Genomic DNA, 19516 nt, shown 5'->3' with positions numbered 1-19516 from the left:
CTTTGTAATTATTTGTGTGCATATTGTCTCTCCCATTAGACTGTAAGGTCCTTGAAGGCAGGGACTATCTTTTGCCCCTTTTTGTATCCCCAGTGTTTACCACAGTTCCTGGCACATAGTAGCTCTTTAATAAAGGTTTATTGAATTTAATTGAAAAAATCATTAAGATAGTTGATGGACACCTAGAAAAGGAAGCAGTGATTTACAAAGAGCCAACACGGCTATGTTGTTCAGTCGTGCCCAACTCTTCATGACTCCATTTGGGGTTTTCTTGGCAAAGATACTGAAGTGGTTTGCCATTTCTTTCTCCAGCTTAGTTTATTTTAGCTTTATTTTACAGATAAGGAAACTGAGTTGAGTGACTTGTCCAGGGTCACATTGCTGGTAAGTATCTGAGGCCAGATTTGAACTCACTTAAGATGAGTCTTTTCTAACTCCAGGCCTGGCACTCTATTCACTGAACCACCTAAAAGTTTCTTAATCCAGCCCAATCTTTTCTACTCCACATCACATTAAACAAAGTGATCCCTATTTGCTATCTCCACAGGGCACACCCTGTTAAATGACTTAAGTTTATCATTTAATTTAGGCCAGTAGAAAAAGAAGCCATTTAAAAGACTGACACTGAATTACCTTTGACATCTTTCTCTAGAAGACAAGTTTGATTGTCTCTAACACATGCTGAATACAACTGGGTGCTCTGATTTTGCTCCCTAATCACTGATTAATACCTAGAATCATATGATTATCCTCATATTTTTCTGGTGTGGTTTTCAATATTATGTTCTCCCACTCCAGGGTTTCTTTCACTGAGGACCTATTTACCTGCTACAATAGCCAGTCAATAGAGACTGTATCTCTTTCTGGAAAGGAAGGTAATATTTGAGAATGTTGAATCACCAGGAAACCAGTTTCCCAGGTCAGTTTTTATTATACGAACCCAGAGAGAGAGAGAGATATCTGATTGGTGTGATAACTACATACAAAGATTGCAACTCAGAGAGATAACTATCTCTGTAAACAGACATTTCAGCTGGATTCATACTAATGAAACTTATCCTTTATCCTATCTTGTAGTTGTGCTCCAGGATATGATATGTTTCAAAGATTTCTCTTCAACAAGTTGTATGATCCCAAACCAGTAGGGACAATCATTCTGTATCTTCTATGAACTGATGGCAGAGGGGTGAATGCTAACACCCAGAATAAATATTAGTGACCAAGGGGGCACTCTGTAGAGTTGGGATGCCAATGGATAGTGTAAATCTGAAAAAGCTGGAAGTTGTGTATCATGTGTCTGCTTTGAGAGTCTGACATTAAGCCAACAATGAATGTAACTGAGTTTTCCTCAAGTTGCATTATTCTGACTAAGGACTTTTACAATTGATCTTGACTAAGTTGATTGAACAGTAATCTCAAAAGACATTTTAATGGTTCACCCTTGACCTCTATTTATACCCCCAAGGCAATTGGGGTTGTGAATCACCCAGGGTCACACAGCTAGTAAGTGTCAAGTACATAATTTGAACTCAGGTCCTCCTGACTCCAGGACCAGTGCTCTATCTACTGTACCACCTAACTGCCCTGACCTCTATTTTCAATGAAAAGATTAAACTAAAATGAGACAGAAATATATGTATTTTCAAGCATTTGGGCACAATTTCTGAATGTCAGGGTGTCTCTGGACTGTGGAATACTTTAAGAAACCAGAGTCGACATTCCTGGAGCATGAAATCTTCCCCTATCTAAAAGAAAAGCTTCAGGATCCACTGAATACACTTCTGGATGCAAACCTTATACACAATTTAAATCAAGATAATACTCCTTTAACAACTCTCTGTGACTCCCTACAGTCTATTGAATAAAGTCCACTCTCCTTAGCCACACATTCTAGCCACTTCACTAAGCCCAATCTCCCTTTCTTCATCATTTTCCCTCCCTTCTCTGCCACTCCCTCCCTTCCAGGCACAATTGCAGTTCCTTGAACAGGACACTCCATCTTTGGACTTCTCATCTTTTCACTGGCTGTCCCCCACTGCTAGAAATGCTCTGCCTCCTCACCTCTGCCTCCTGACTTCCCTGGCTTCATTTAAAAGACAGCTCAAATCATACTTTCTTTAAGAGGTCTTTCCCAGTCCTCTCCACTGCTAATGCCTTCCCTTTGGGATTACCTTGAAATTTCAATATATATATATATATCTTGTATTCACAGTTGTTTGTATATTGTCTCCCCTAAAATATGAGCTTCTTGAGATCAGGGACTTTATTTTTGCCTTTCTCTATATCCCCAGTGCATAGCACAGTGCCTGACACAGTTAGCATTTAATAAATGCTTGTTGACGGCTTAAAAATGTTTTATTTATTACTTGATCTGCCACTTCTGAATTCTTGTCTTCCATCTGGGCCATTCTGTTTCTATAGAAACTTCTGAATTATTAAGATTTTTCTCTGTGTTCCAATTGTCAAATTTGGTATTTACCTTTTTTTCCTATATTAGTTGATTTTACATGTCTTTTTATAGATGCCAGATCTTCTTATCAGACTTATTAATCCCTTTGAAGATCTATTTTTGCTCTTAGTTCTCTTGTTGTTATATTGTCCTTTCCTTCTGAAGACTTCTCACTTTTCAGTACACAATTTTTTTTCATAATATTTTGTTTACTCATTTTTCTGTTATTCTTTGCATTCACTTTTAAGTAATTTTCCTTATGGAGATTTATTTTGTTTCTCCTCTTTCTTTGTTGTGTTTTTTATTCTATTTGGCATGTTTGTTGCCATGTCATGGTGTTGAAGGGGAGCTGGGCTTAGTCATGGCCACTCTTTCAGCTTTGGGCTCAGTATCCCAACCCCTACAAGAAATGGCAAACTGAGTCCCCTGAAGTTGGCTGCTACTTCTCACCTCAGGGTTCTGAGGGTCACCCTGTGGGTTGTGGTTTTTAGTACTGTAGCTCCCAAGCCCTCACCAGCTTGCTTCCCAATGTAATTTAATCAGCTGATATCTTTCTAATACTAATTAACCAATGAACATCAATTACCATTTACATAAGGATATTTCCTGAGAAGCTACAGAAAGGATAGAACAAAGACATCTTCCCAAAATATTCTCCAACCTACTCTCCAACAGATCCATGAAGAGTCCAGAGGTTAGGGGTAACTCATAGCACCTGGTTGGATGGAAGTCTTCTCCCTTCCTGGAGCTCCCCTGAAGTTCCCCTGAGGTATAGCTCTTTGATAACATCTGGTGGTCAAAGCTCTTTTGGAGTCTTGAAGCTTTAGTTCTGTAGAGGCTTGTTGTATGTCTAGTTCATCCTCAGATTCTGCTGCAGACACTATCTATCATCAGCATCTGCAGTTCTGAGGATACTCACTGTTGTAATGGAGAGTCCAAATCTTTCAAACTCCCAAGTTTCACAAGTCTTCTGATCAAAGTTGGATGAGGGTGGGGAAAGTGAAGGAGATAGAGAATCCTTTCCTCTCCCCTATCACCAAGAGAATCCTTCTCAAGAAATTAGGTGGAACTGATCTACCACTATACTGGCCTATAATTGGAATCTAGGGTTCCTACATTGCTTGCTATTTTATCCAAGCCCCACTGGATTTGTCTGATCCTATCCCACCAATCCCAATTCATTTCCTATGTAATGTTATCCAATTTTATCCAATGAATGGCTCAAAAAATTTTACTCCTTCCAAACTGACTAAAGCATTTTTTACACCTAGTTATTATAGCTTTTGATTGGGTCAATAGAGAAATTTAAGAATTACTTGTACTGATTTTATACCTTTGGTTGGGTTATTTAATAACTCAACATGTCCAAAGTGGAATTTATTGTCTCTTCCTCTCAGCTCTCCAGATCTGTTCTTCCTCTTCTGTTCACTATTTCTATCAATGGCATCACCATTTGTTCAGTCTCCCATGTTTGCAATCTTTCATTATACCTTGATGATTTCCCCAAGTGCTTTGGTTTTTTCCTGAAGTTTTACTAATTCTTTCTTCCTTCTCTATTATTTTCTTTGTTGCTTTAGCTGCTAGTGACAGATTTTTATTCTGTTTTTCTCTCTTCATCTTGGTCTTTCAAATCTTTTCTTTTCCTCTCCAGCCTCTGGATTCTCCTCTTCCCTCACTCTCTGGCTCCTTCCCCTTCCAACTCTGCTTAGACCCTAAGGATAGGTTGCCAGGAGTGCTCAGCCTACTCCCTATGGGGAATATTGTTGCTGCCCTAAGTAATTTTTTGGAGAGGAAGAGTGCAAAAGGGCTGACTTTAGTTGAGTTTCCAGTACCCTTTTCTTTAGGCCTAACACCAGTTGCCCCATAATGACAGGCTCTGAGTGCCATAAACCTCTTTCTTTACTGTTCTGCCCTAGTCTTCTGGCTGTCCCCCAAGCCCCATCCCAGTCATTGTCCCTTAATTTCACATAAGCAGAATCTGATTCTGTCTTTTCTCATGAGATCAGAGGTTTCAGGCTCAATCATTGCTATGGGTAAAAGGTTCTTAACTTGGGGTCCACAGATTTCTGTCTGGATAGATATCAGGACTTCTGTGAATTTGCATTGGAAAAAAAATGACATCTTTATGTAATTGATATTCCTTTGTAATCTTATGTATTTTATTTTGTGCACTTAAATATATTATTCCAAGGAGGGGCCCATAAAATTCACCAGATTGTAGGAAAAAAGCATAAGAAGCCTTGCTATGGGGAACTCCTTCAGCTGGATCCTCAGTCACTCGATTGTTAATGCTTACTGAAGCAGTCATACAGAATCATTTGGGGGTAAAGAGTTAGGTGGTGTAGTAGATAGAGCACAGGAACTGGAGTCAGGAAGACCTGAGATCAAATCCAAACTCAGACACTTACTACCTATGTGACCTTGAGCAAATCACTTAACCTCTGTTTACCTCACTTTTCTCATCTATAAAATAAGGATAATAAAAGCACCTACTTCCCAGGGTTGTTTGTTGTAAAGAACAAAATGAGATGATATTTGTAAAGTGCTTAGTATAGTGCGTGGCACGTAACAAGAACCATATAAATGCTGGTAATGATGATGACAATGACTACAATGATGATACTCAATGGAATCTCTACCTATTTAAGTTGTCTGGAGTTAATGCATTCACTAGCTTTAATTGAAATTTAGCATTTCCTTCAATTATTTAAAAGCATTGATCTGAAAAGGTGTCCATAAAAGCAAAAAAAAAAAAAGAGTTAAGAATCCCTTTTTTTAGATACTATCTCATACATTAACTTCAGAGACACTACACTCTTCTAATTAACTCTCATAAGTCGAAGTACATCTTAGAAATATACCTCCCCTTTATCTTTTCCTACCAAAGTATGTGTTCTGTAAGGACATGATTTTGGCATTGTTTTCTCTCTACATTCTCTTCTATAACAACTCCATTCACTCCCACAATTTGAATTATCACCTCTACAAAGATGATTCCCAAATGCTAAGTATCTAATTGAGACTTTTCTTCTGAGTTCTAACTGCCTACAAGGCATCTACACCTGGATGACCCATTGGGATCACAAACTCAACATGTCTAAAGTTGAGTTTATTGTCTCTTCCTCTCTGATCTCCAGATCTGTTCTTCCTCTTCTGTTCATTATTTCTATCAATGGCATCACCATTTGTTCAGTCTCTCACGTTTGCAATCTTTCAATTATCAGACCCTGTCAACTCTGCCTCTACAATCTCCCTTGCACCCAAGACCTGCCACCACCCTAATAAGGATATTGTTGTAACATTTTAGTATGGATCTTTCCAGTTCTGTTCTCTTCTCCTTCCAACCTGTTCTTCATACCAAATTATGTCGACTTTATCTGATACTATTTCTAACATGCACTCCGAACTCTAACCAAATAAATGGCACAGTTCTGTTACCTGAACATGCTCCCAAGCTTTCCCCAAGTCTAGAATATTCTCTTTCTCCATCCTTATCTGTGGAATTCTTATGTATTATCCTGCAAAATCCAAACAAAAGCCATCAGCTCTATGAAGCCTTCCTTGAGCATTTCAGTTGGTAAATGACATTCCCACCTACATCTTGGGCCTAACAGTACAACTTTGTTATACATCTCTTTAATGTACTGATCAAATAAAATTGGGCATTATAGTTATCTGTGTTTGTTGAATTGAATTGGATTGGAAGTCCTTTGCAGAGGAACTACATTCCCAGAGCCTAGCAAAATGCCTTGTACAAAGTCAGCACTTAATAAATGTTTGTTGAATAAATGAATGACTACCTGTAATTCTCTAATATACTGCTGAGTGACAGTGAATAAAATCTTTAAATCTTCCTGTAAATGAAGGATAAATATTCTCACCTCTCAGGCTGGGATATTGCTAAGATTATGAGATTTACGATAAAACCCCAGAGCCTATAGTATTTTATACCGTTTGTATGTAATCTTAAAAGAAATGTTCAGAAAAAGATTAGGTGATGCTGAAATTAAAGCACTTGAGAGTGTCCCAGAATTCAAACAGCCTTTTTACTTTAAGGATAATAGGGGCCACCCATTTCATCTGTTAAGCCTAGAGTCCTTCAGTTTGTTTAAAAAAAAACATTTTTGGTCCTGATATTGAGTTTCATGGTTGAGTGCCAATATTCTCAGAGGATTTAGCACAGGAGCAAGCAAGAAATCATTTAATCCCAGCCACAACAAGGTTTTTCAAGAGGATAAAACATTTGACCTTTCCTTGCTGCTCTGTAATGGGCCCTGTGGCCTGGTCTGCCATGCAGACATGCTGACAGCTATCAGTGAAGTTGCTATCTCTTTATGAGCTCATTTTATACTTCTTACAGTAAACACACAACTTCATCAGGGAGTACATTATTTAGATGTCAGCTATACCTCAGACTCCCCACCTCAGAGGTAGCATACTTCTGCACAGGTTTTCCATCTTTACCTCATTCACTCCTCCCTAGTCAGGAATAAAAGCTGACATTCATACAGGATTTAGGGTTTGCAAAATGTTTGATCTATATTAGTTCATCTGATCCACATAATCACCCTGTGAAGTAAATACTACAGTAAATACTACTATCATTATCTCCATTTTATTCATGGGAAAGCCAAGTTGCAGAGTTAAGCAGCTCATCAATGGTGATGTCACTAACTAATAAGCACCAGAGATAAGATAAGAATCCAGGTTTCTCCTGATTCCCAATCTTGGGTTCTTTACATTATACCATATGTCCTCCCAGTAAAGAGCTTCCTGCTCTGCCCCCAGGCCTCAAATGACATTTTTTTTTTGCCTCTTCTTAATGCTTTCATCATGCTCTATAATGCATTAAATATCTCTGTTGTGTCTTTTTTTTTCTTTTTTTAGGCAATTGGGGTTAATTGACTTGCCCAGGGTCACACAGCTAGTGTCAATTGTTTGGTCTGAGGTCGGATTTGAACTCTGGTCCTCCTGACTTCAGGGCTGGTGCTCTATCTACTGTGCCACCTAGCTGTCCCCTCTGTCTTATGGGCAGATAGGTGGCACAGTGGATAGAGTGACCAGACTGGAGTCAGGAAGACTCATATTCTTGAGTTCAAATCTGGCCTCAGACACTTAATAGCTGTGTGACTTTGAGCAAGTTACTTAACCCTGTTTGCCTCAGTTTCATCATCTGTAAAATGAGCTAGAGAAGGAAATGAGAAAACCACTCCAGTATCTTTACCAAGAAAACCCCAAAAGCGGTCACAAAGAGTTGGACAGGACTGAAAAATGACTAAACAACAAATCACATTTTATATCCCTACTAGAATGTAAATTCAATGAGGGCAGGGGCTATATCTTAGGTAAAATTCTCCATCTCCACATGCACACTCTACCACACACGCCTAGCAGAGTATTTATTACACATTAGACACTTAATTACTTGATACATGTGTGTCAAATTGAATTGAAAATCACCCAAAACCTGGCATTCTATCTGTGTGAGCTTGAGCAAGTCCCAGTGCCTATTTCAAGGGTATGCTGGTTAATGTTTTAACGCTAATGTTCTAACATTTGGGTTCTAGGGGAGAGGGGAGAATTTATGTACATACTTTCAAGATTAATGTGCATTACTAACACTTTGTTAAGTCAAGACAATCAACAAAACAAAAATCAAGCCCTGATCCAGGAGGTTCATTTCCAAAGTGAAAATGCTCACAATGAAGATTCAATAATCTTTCAAACCGTTAGAACTGGTTAAAGTATATCCCTGGCCTATTTGCTCATTTTTTAATTGAAAAATTGGACAAGATGACCTCTGAACTCCCTTCTACCTCTAAAACTATAATCCTAAATCAGGCAAGGTAGTGGAGTGATTAGAAGACCAGTGATAGAGTCAGTCCTACCTTTCACACATGAAAATTATATTAGCTAACACAGCACTCTTTAAGGTTTTCCATGTGCTTTACATATATTCTACTTGAGCCTCACACAATCCTGGGAAATAAGTTATTATTATCATCCCTCTTTCTCAGGGGTCCAGAGAGGTTTAACAACTTGCCCATGTGCACATAGTCAATAAGTTTCTAGGATCTGAAGCCAAGTTTTCCTGACTCCAAGACCAGTGTCTTTATCCACTGTATTAGCTGCCTCTCTATCTCACCTATATAGTTGCTCTATGGATAGAACAATAATCAAGTGATAATTAGTCATAAGGGATCATGAAGGCAAAGAATCTACATCAATGAAGAGTTTAGAAAGCTAATTTCAGATTCATTAACACGAACATTCTTAGAGAAGGAATGGGAGTTCCGAAGGCAACCGATTTGATGGAAGAGTAATTACTGGTGTATTGGGAAAGGGATCATTATATTTGCTAAAACTTCACATTTCCCCACCAGATTGCTCTCTCTGCACTTTTCTACCATGCCCCCAAAAGCTCTTCAACCTGGAAGATCATTTGAGCCCTGGGGCTCTCACCTCAGAAGTACCCTCCTGGCCATTGGAGCTCCTCTTTCTAATTGTATGGCTTTTCCAAGAATTTTCATTTAAGAAAGGTGCCCATGCCAGCCATCTCTTTATTTCCTATGAGGTCACACTTCTCATGACCTATCCGTCTCTCCTTTTACTCCCTTTTCTGTTTTTTGTTTGCTTTTAACATGTAGTCTTCACCATTAAAATTGAAGCTTCTTAAGGGCAAGGGTTGTTTTTGTTTGGGTATTTTTTTAAATATTTATATTCCCAGTGCTTAGTACAGTGTCTAGCACATAGGAAGTATTTAATAAATGCTTTAAAACTTTTAACTTTGTTCATCAAGTATAATTAACTGACCCGCTTAGCGCTTCTAGGTATTTTTCCCAGAATTTTTGGATGATTGTTAGTCACATTAGAAGAATAAATATAAATAAACAAAAATGTATAAGAAATGTCACACTGGATTAGTATCCAGATTGAAGGAGGTATTCTGTCCTGGAAGAATTGCATCTGGAGTAAAGTATTCAGATCTGGGTAATATGATTGGGGGAGGGGACCATTATGAAACTGAACCACTGAATCATAGGTTTGCATTTAGAAGGGATTTTGGAAATCCCACAGTCCAACCTCTTAACGTGAGGATATTGAATTCCATAGAGGTTAAATAACTTTAGCAAAGCCTCAGAGGTGTTTAAAGCAGGATATCCCAATCTAGGACCTCAGAATCCAAGACTAGTAATTTTTCCATTATTCCATGATGAATATCATATAAAGACTGGTTGAATAAACTGGCAACGTTGAGCCTGGAGAATAGAAGAGTAATGTTCAAATATCTGAATGGTACCATAAAAGAGGGATCAGAATTCTTCTATATGGTTGCAGGATAGAGAACTAAAAAGTTCCAGAAAGGCAGATTTCAGCTCAAACAAAGAAAGATTTCCTAGCGTTATCCCAATGTAAAGTGGACCACCTTTAAAAAAAAAAAAAGAATTTCACATGGCTGGAGGTTGGCTGACCACTTATTCAGGATTTTGTTGAAAAGGATTAATGCTTTAGGCAGAAGGTAGATCAAATGACTCCTAAGGTCACGGCTAACCTTAGAAATATCATTATTTAATCCATCTAATGGACCATTTGGCTCAGCACTCTGTCTTCAACAGTAACCCAGAGAAACATTTTGTGGTAGCTAAAGACTGTTATCCTCCATGGCACTACTCTCTCACAGATTAGGGACACACTCTGATCAGTCCTTCCAATATCTTCTTGAATGACTGAATATGGCACAGTGGCTAAGAGAAACAATTGAGGCCTAGCTCCATAAAATCCCTCATACCTGACCCCTTTTCTCTACTCACATACCACCTTTTTTTAGGCTATGACCACCTCTTGCCTAGACTATTGCAACTGCCTCCTAATTTGTCTCTCTCCTCACTCTAGGCCTTCATCCACACAGCTTCCCAGGTGATTTTCCTTAAGTACAGATCTGACCAAATCATTTCCCTACTCAAAAAATGTCATTGGCTCCCTATTTTCATTAAGATATAAAATAAATTCTGTTTAGCTTTTAAAGCCCTTCACAACCTGCCCCCAACCTATCGTTCCAGCCTCATTATGCATTACTCCCCTTTCCACATTCCATGATCTAACATACTGTCCTTCTGTTTCCCACACAAGATTCTCTATTTCCCATCTCTATGCCTTTGAATCCCCCAAAATTTACTCCTTCCTTACTGCTGCCTCATAGAATCCCTCTCTTTTGTCAAGACATAGTGCCTTCTATTCCTAACTCCCTTGTATTTAACTGTTTGATCAGTCTTTTCAGTTGCCTCTGACTCTTTGTGATCCCATTTGGGGTTTTCTTGGCAAAGATACTGAAGTGGTTTGCCATTTCCTTCATTTTACAGATTAGGAAACTGAGGCCAACAAGGTTACATGACTTGCCCAGGATCACATAGCTAGTAAGTGTCTGTGGCCAGATTTGAACTCAGGAAGATCAGTCTACCTGACTCCAGGGTAGGCATTCTATCCACTGTGCCACCTAGTGGCCCACTATTTAACTACCTTGTATTTCTGCTTCTATTCATTCTATATCTTTCTGCTTATGGTGTCCCCACAGATAGAATGTAAGTTCTTTGAGAGTAGGCATTTTACAATCTTTGTCTTTGCCTCCTTAGAGCCTAGTGTTTGGTACACATTAGGTGCTTAATAAATGCTTATTGATTGATTGACTATAAATTGTGATGTGTGACTAAGCAAAATTCTGTGAATGTCTTTGGATCTAGCAGCTAAATCATAAGAAGTAGGGACCTAAATCTGAAAAACAACTGATCTACTGGTTCTGGATTCAAAGGTCAGGGAAGAATGAAGGACATGCCACAAAGAGCGAGTAGAGGATGCAGGATTGGCCTTGGTAAGCAGTTGAAGCTCTGACCCACAGTTCTACCCTAGGTCCTTCAAGAAAACCCAGTAGGACAAACCAGATCATCCAATATCGAGTATGAACCAGCACAAGTATTTGACCTTATGCAGCAAAGAATATCTCTGAAGCATTCTCTCTTAAGGCTAAGGAATGGTTCCAAATGAACGTAACAACTTAAATCTCACCTAAAGTTTTAAACTCAGATTCCACCTGAGCAGGGATTGCTCATGGAAGCCTACTCCAAATTTGAGGATAACTTAACAAAGATTCATCTAGACTTGGAAAGATATTTCACCAGGTACAGGTGGAGTGATTTGGCTTGAAGATGAAATGAGTAACTTCTCATTAGAATAAATGATACACTGAGCAGCATTAAGAAAGTCCTTCTCAAGAGGAACTAGAGAATTTCTCCACATCCTTACACATCTCCTGGAAGGATGGACTGTGAAGCACGTGGCCAAACCCAGCTGCAAACCCTGGGGAAGCAGCCATGGGTCTTATGAAATGAGAGGCCTCAGAGGTTTCCCAGCTGATTTCTGTTGAAGTGTGCACCTGGAGCAAGGCCCTTCTTCTGGGTACAAAAAGCCCTTCTGAAGATAAGAAAGCTTGAGGAGTGAGGAGAATAAAGGAAGAGGACGGTGGTAAGCTGGTGCTGAAATGCTGTGGATTTTACTTTTTGCTCTCTTCTCTTTTGCTTGGGGGAGTCTGGAAGAGACTGAAGACTTGAATCATCCTGGCACGTTCTCTTGTGGACTAAGGAGTTTTCAGTTTACACTTCCTCTTCTAAGTCAGTATGGAAAGAACCCTGGACTAATAGCTTGGGGTAAGGATGAAAAAGCAAAAAACGCTTAGCTTGTGGTAAGAATAGTTAAGCAAAAAAAAAAAACAAACCAACTTTCTTTCTTTCTGATCCCAAAACTGTGATCTTCTCCTTCCTCTACTACCCCTCCCTCCCCAGATCTCCAGGGCAGTTAACAACTCTAAAGGAAGCAAATGAATATCCCAACTCTGAACATACTTCAAGGACTTCTCGTGATGTCCTTCGTCCCTCTCTTCTCACCCCTCTGTCCTTGGAACACTTGTGAACCTCCTCTATTAACAGAGGTTCCCATGCTGACGTTTTGAGCTGCTCCCTTTTCAGACGACCAAGGGATGCTGCGCTCTCTGCAGAACGATTCAAGCTGTGGGACTTGGATCACCTACAGCTCACTCGAGTCTATCCAGCTAGAAGCTTCCTATTCTGGATGTTATGTGACCAAATGGGTGAGTGGGGCCAGCCTGGAGTAAAGCCCTTAACGTTCTCTGCATCGGCATTGCTGCTATTTGGTTACTGTCCTGGCCTGCCTGTCTCTCCAGGATACCTATTACATAATGCCGATTGGGGTCTCGGGCCTAGATGCTGATGGAAGTAAGACTGTTCACCAGGTGAAGGTGCTCAAGTGTTCATTCACTCTGCCAGGTAAAGGCTTGCAGGATCTGTGTTTAAAGCGACAAAGATGACCATAAGCCCACTTGCGGGGGTATAAAAAGTCTACTCTATTTGATCCCTTTCTGCTCTTAATGTTAAAACCATATCAGCTGGGACTCCAGGAAGCTTGGCCTTATGGATAAGAGCCAACTCTGCTCCATGAGAGATGACATATATCAATATTGGAGGGTATAACATGACCCTCAGTTCTCCAGGATCCAAGATAATTGACCCCTGTATAGATATGGCAGAGAAGGGAAAATAACCAGCCTGTACTTCTTGGGAGTACATTTCTTTCCCCATCTTTCTCTCCCTATTTGCTGGCAGAGTATAGGTATGGCTGTCGTACTTGACAGAATCACCCTCTAATTTTGTCTGCTGTGGGGCACTAGTGCTTTCATATCAAGTGATTACAGGGTTTGCATAAGCCTATCCAGGTGTTGCCTGAATGAAAGAGAACAATAGAAAATAAACCTGTAATCGATTTAAGACTAACTGTTCTAAGCATTCCTTAGATCATGCTCTAAAGTTCAGACTTGTATAGCTTCACCTCTCTCTGAAACCAGCCCTAGATGCTCCAGGTCTTGACCTGTGTGATGTCAAAGCTTGGGACAGGCTGTCCTGTGCCATTTCATCCATCACCAAAGGAGACTGTGAGAACCTAGGCTGCTGCTATAGCTCTGAAGACGAAGTAAATCCTTGCTACTATGGAAACACAGGTATGTGGTTGACCCTTTGTTTCCTTTCTGGTTACTAGGTACAACCAACTAGGGAGAGAACAATGCTTGTTAACTTAATCCAGGCCGACTTGTGGCATGATGATTGTTTGGGAATGGAAAATGGTATACAACAATTGTCATCTGTGTGACATATCTCCCTGCTGACATGGGCTACTTCTTGGCCTTATTTGATTCTGAACTTTCAAAGAGGTTCTTGCTACTCTTTCTCCTGCCTTCATTCCTGGGATAAGATAAAAGCTCCTTGAGGGCACAGAATGGCCTGTATTCCCAGTGCTTGGCACATAGCAAGCACTTAATAAAGTCTTCATCAAGTGGATTTCCCTACGAGTTATTGACAAGTACCATGATCTAACTAAAATGCTAATTTAGGCATGTCTATTTTGTAGAGTAGAACATGTATTTGGGATTGGTTTAGATGGTAACCTGTTCTTCTGTATGAAACCAAAGTATTTTATGGAGATTCTCTTCAAGTTAATTTAATGCCCTTTTTTTTCTTTTTTCTTTCTTTCTTTTTTTTTTTTTAAATCTCGTTTGATTTCATATACACATATCCCTCCTAAAGAAGATTGAAGAGGGCGAGCAGCAACCAGTCATTAAAATGTATGGAGCACATGAACACACACAACACACACACACACACACACACACACACACACACACATCCTTAACAACCTTATTCTTTCTTGAACTAGTTTCCCAGCTAACTCAGAAAAGCAGAAGACATACAAAATCAACAGTTATTTTAGGCTCTGTTCCTCTGCTCAACCAAGAATGAGTCTCTGACTTAAGTTTTCCTCCTTTTGTTTTCAGTGACTGCCCAGTGCACTCCAGATGGCCAATTGTCTGTTGCGGTTTCTCAGAACGTGACTTGGCCATCATTGCTTTTGGATTCAGTACATTTGGTTTCTGGAGTAGATGCTAAATGTGATCCCATGGAGAAAAATGATGCCTTTGTCCTGTTCCAGTTTCCACTATCTGCCTGTGGCACCATCCTACAGGTGAGAGGGTAAAGAGATAACTAGGCTAGCCCTGTGGGGTAGGTGGGAGAGATGCAATGAAGAGCACAGGAGGTGCTGAATTGGAGCAAAAACTTTAAAAATGTGGCCTCAAAGTAGTCTTGTGGGCACCTTTGCTAAAATACGAAGGGTGGCAAATGGAAACTAGAAAGTGCCATAGAACATCTTCTAGAACAAGGTTTCTGAATTGAAACACTGCCCAAAAAAAAAAAAAGGATAACAAAAGTATACATTCTAAGGGCTGACAAACAATCACTTCTACTTGGCTTTTCCCTTTTGTGTTTTAAAATCTAATTTTGAAGCAAGGCCGACCAAGTTGGATCTCTGCTCCCTGGTTATTCATTTCTGTTTTTGCTATTTTACCTCTAACCTTCCTAGGCTAGTTTCATATATTCTAAACAGGACTTGCACAAAAGAATACAAAGAAAGCAAAAACTACCTAAAGGGATAGAAATAATAAAAAGTTTCAAAGCAAGTTGGCATAAACCAGCCAGTGACCATTTGATAGTAAGTGAATGTCTTTATCCATTAATTTCAGATGATTGATAATCAGGCAATATATAAGAATGAGCTACTGGCATCTAGGGATGTGAGAAACTGGACCCGTGGGTCAATCACTAGGGATAGCATCTTCAGGTATGATTTTTTTTTTTTATAACTATCATCTACTTTCTGTTTTAAATATGAAGGTGTTTTTACTGACATAATTAATTTGAGGAATATATTTCTGCCCAACTAGACTTCTGCTATATAACCCCTAAATTTCTGGGCTAGAGAAATAAAGGAATACCTACCAAAGGGAATTTTTTTTTCTTTTTATAAAGAACAATTATAGATAATTCCAGAACAGATGGGCCTATTGCTGACTAAGCCCTCTCTGCTTTCATTTAGGCTTCATATCAGCTGTAGCTATTCCATAAAAGGTGACATGCTCCCAGCTACTATCCAGGTTGTCACCCTCCCCCCACCACTTCCTGTTACCAAGCCAGGGCCTCTGGCTCTGGAAATGCAAATTGCTAAAGGTAAGGTCATGCTTTTGTGCAATTTTTGTTGGGGGGGGGGCAGTTTCCCTCTTGCCTATGGAATCTAGAACCTTTACATCCAGACTGGGGCATGAGATCCTAGAACTCGGATAAACTACTTGCAAGATAAACTTCTGCTTCACAAAACAATCTTTGTGCTCTTGCAGTAAACCTAGCTTTGAGTACCTTAATCAAAGCATTCTGTAACCATGTCTTTTGGCTCTTTTTTCTCATTTATGTCGACCACTAAAATTTGTAAAGCACTTTAGGTGTGCTATCTTATCCAGTCCTCAAAACAACCTAGAAAGTAGAGGCTGTTTTTCCCCTGTTTTTACAGATCGAGGAACTAAGGCTGAGAAGTTAAATGACTTGCCCAAGTTCCTATAGTTAGCAAGTTTCTAAGGCAGGATTTGAACTTGGGTCATCTTGATTCCAAGTCCACTCTGTCTGTGGTTCAGGGGTGCTGGGACCCCAAAATCACAACACGCGGGTCCTATCCGAACGAATTTGACCCAAGCCTTCTTTCAGCCAAAGACAAGGTTTATTAGAACATCTATCATATTGGGCAAGACTCTTAAGGAGTCTGAACATGGGTAAGCAGTGGCCAGATTACAAGAATCTGAGCAGTGGCTAGATTCTAAGAATCTGAGCATCTTAATGGAGACAAGATGGGCCTTATATAGAATGACCATGGGAGAGTGGCCAAGCAGTCCATGAGGTAATAGAATTCCCAAGGGTGGGAAATGGAGCCTAGGTGGGACCAAGGGTGGGAAATGGCCTGAGGCCCATAGGGAGGCAAGACAATAGAAGGGAGATTAGGTGTAGTCACAATGAAAGACCAGTTGATGGGGGACCATAGCCTCAGGGGAACACCAGAGATTTGGCCATGTAGGAAAGTCCAGGGTTTTTCCTTTCTGGAACCCCCAGATTCCAACCCCATCATGTCCACTATAAGACTTGACTTCCTGTCTTTACCAAACCAAGTCTTCTCTCTCTCTTACAGAAGAGCACTATAGTTCCTACTATGTGGCCACTGAATACCCAGTAACAAAGCTACTTCGGCAGCCAATTCATGTGGAGGTTCGGATCCTACGAAGAACAGACCCAGATCTGGTTCTACTTCTACACCATTGTTGGGCAACCCCCAGTACCAATCCTCAGTATCCAATACAATGGCCCATCTTAGTGAAGGGGTGAGTGGCTGCTTGAAGGCTTCAGCCTGGGAAGTATGGAGAAAAGCACCTACCCTGATTTTTCTGATCTTCTTTAGATGTCCCTATGAAGGAGATAACTACTGGACAAAGATGGTATCCATACCAAGAAATTCAACACCACGGTTTCCTTCTCACTACAAGCGCTTCATCATCCACACCTTTGCTTTCATGGATTCTGCTTTTAAAAAGGCACTCATGGGACCGGTAGGATGTCATTCTCTTGCATGTGACCTCAAATGCAAGAATATCTAAACTCATTTTTTACTCTTCAAAATGGAGCATATTGACAGCTGATAAATTGCACTTAGATAAAATTGTTCTAATTAGCGAAGGAGTCTTCCTAGTCTTCTAATCCATCAGTGGATTTTACATATTGCATACATATATAATGTGGATATATAGACAAATAGATATTTGATAGGTAGAGATAAATAATCACTTTGTTTAGACCAATACTTTATTAATTGGAGTGTTTTATCTTACAGTATAAAGCCCATAAGCATATTTCTAAACAAAATCTTCTTTAGCCTAGTTCAGTCCTCGGCAAAGAGGTACTTAAATGATCTCATTTCTCTCTTCAAATTGTGTATTTTAACTTTTGGAGGACCTAAACTATCTCTAAGGCATCTTGATGTGCATAACCAGCCTCCTTTAGCGACTCCTTTCTACCTTTACTAGTAACAGAAGACCAAAAAGGTGTAACCATGGGTTTCTCTCTAGGTATATCTACACTGCAATGCCTCTGTCTGCCAGCCCTTGGGGGCAGACTCTTGCACAGTAACCTGCCCTGTGGGAACTAGTAAGTATTTAGAGCTATCTCCTTACCTTTATTGCTTTGAACTCTTATTTAAAGCAATAGAGTATTTCACAAGAACGAACCAGGTATCTAGATCCAGTCCTTGCCTTAACCCATATGTTGTTTATTGAACCTGTCAAATGACACAAAGCCAAAATCAAAGGTCTCTATTTGGTATCTTGGTACGTAGCTCCCGGTGCATACATTCTTGTGCTAACCTACTCCCACCAGATGTAAATCTATGCAAATCCAACAGGTGACAGTGGCACTTGGTTGTAGCCAACAGCAAATTGCTCATCTGCCTATACTTCTACAATCCCTTATATAAATGTGCTCTGCTTCCCATGTCTCACCCCACCCACCCAAGTTATAGTTTAGGAGCAACAGACTTTTTTTTAATATATATTAAAAAAAAAAAAACCTCCTGTGCTATTATCTAACTGGGCTGTCTTGGTTCTTTCCAGACTAAATATTATATTAACACTTTTTTTTTCCTACCCTTCTTCCCCTTAGGAAAAAGGAGGAACTCTGAGACCCATCCTTGGAACAAGACTTCAAATGTTTCTAGCAAGGGGCCTATATTTTTGCTTCAAGATGCTGAAGACTCCTCTCAATCAGGTGAGGGTCAACTCCATTGTATCTTCCTCTGATATTTTTTTTCTACTCTGAAAACCTAGACTTGAATTGTATCCTAGATCATATTCACATGTCTAGGATTTAGCACAATGTTTTGCAGTATATTAATGTGTTTTTTCACTCATTAGATTCAGATAAGTTGTCTGTCTAGCCAGCTTCTACCTGGACCCTTTACTTTTCCATGCCCATAGGCTTTAAAAGACAAGACAGTTGATTCAAAGATTGAAGTAGTAATTGTCAAATCTTGAACCCAGAAGTAGGGAAGAGAACATGACACTTAGTTATAATTTAGGGATTTTATGTTCCCCCTGCCCATCCTGGTTGTAATCTGAGGACAAATTTTTTTTCTTTTCCATCTGTAGGAAGTATAACTCTTAACATGGATGAATGGAGGACTGTCTCTAAAATCACTGCCACCCATTTATTATAAATACCTTTGGTGCCAACACAAGTTCTAAACAATAATTTCTTCCACAGGTTCAGTCCTGGACATAAGAATGCTCTGGCTTATTCTATCTGGGACCCTAATTGTGGCAATATTGTTGATATCCTTCCTAGCACTGAGGAGATGGAAGTAAGATTCCAGCAATAAAAATATTTCATTGTGGTTAAGTTCTGATCTCTAAGCTGATTGCTTAAATTTGGGGTGCCTTGGTCTAATTGGCCTCCACTAACATGCCTGAGCCACTGCTAACCCTACCTCAACCCAGATTTCCCTTAGTTGTGTAAAGGGGCAACAGGTACACTTGAACAATGAATACCTCTAACTTTCTCTATCCAAGAATAGACCCACTTTAGTACATCCGGGGCTAGTCTATTCACTACTTCACTTGCTTATAAAGATGTAAAAGCCATAAGCCTCTTCAAAAATTAAGCTGACAACATTCTGAGCTTCTTGGATCTGCCCTGCCAATTCTTACACGTGAAAGACTTGCCTACTCAGCCTGGAGGAAAGCACTTGGTCTCCTTCAGCAGGGGACTATATGGTGTCTTTTGGGGGGGGAGGGAGAGAAGAGGTGGGTGTTCTTGTTCCAGAATGGGCTTTAGATAAGTAGCATGTACCTGAAAGCAAAAGTTCAGACCGAAGAAAGGTTGTTAGCAAAGCAGGAACCACTTTTTTTTTTTTTCTTCGATAAATATTCTCTTTAATGTTCAGCAAAGTAGGGTGCCAAAAAAAAAAAAGGGGGAATCAGCCAGGAGGAAGAGGAAAAACCCCATTCAAAACAGCACTGCAGGAGTCAAGGTAACAATAAGCACTCTACCAAGCTCTCTTCATTTAAAAGTGCAAAGATGTGTTTGA

General features: G+C 39.8%; 1 protein-coding gene across 1 annotated transcript; it reads left to right on the top strand.

Moving 5' to 3' along the window:
• The first annotated feature begins 11981 nt into the window (after positions 1-11981).
• On the top strand, positions 11982-18794 carry LOC114049579 (zona pellucida sperm-binding protein 4-like). Its single transcript, XM_027870835.1, has 12 exons — positions 11982-12147; positions 12466-12587; positions 12681-12783; positions 13359-13511; positions 14343-14530; positions 15087-15184; positions 15440-15570; positions 16574-16763; positions 16841-16988; positions 17505-17583; positions 18094-18198; positions 18694-18794. The coding sequence occupies exons 1-12, from the start codon at positions 11982-11984 to the stop codon at positions 18792-18794; spliced, it is 1584 nt and encodes a 527-aa protein (XP_027726636.1).
• Positions 18795-19516: the final 722 nt, after the last annotated feature.

This window comes from Vombatus ursinus, unplaced genomic scaffold (assembly GCF_900497805.2).
Source record: "Vombatus ursinus unplaced genomic scaffold, bare-nosed wombat genome assembly UNPS02014798.1, whole genome shotgun sequence".
In the NCBI taxonomy this organism is placed as follows: Eukaryota; Metazoa; Chordata; class Mammalia; order Diprotodontia; family Vombatidae; genus Vombatus; species Vombatus ursinus.
This window is presented reverse-complemented; position numbering and strand designations above follow the sequence as displayed.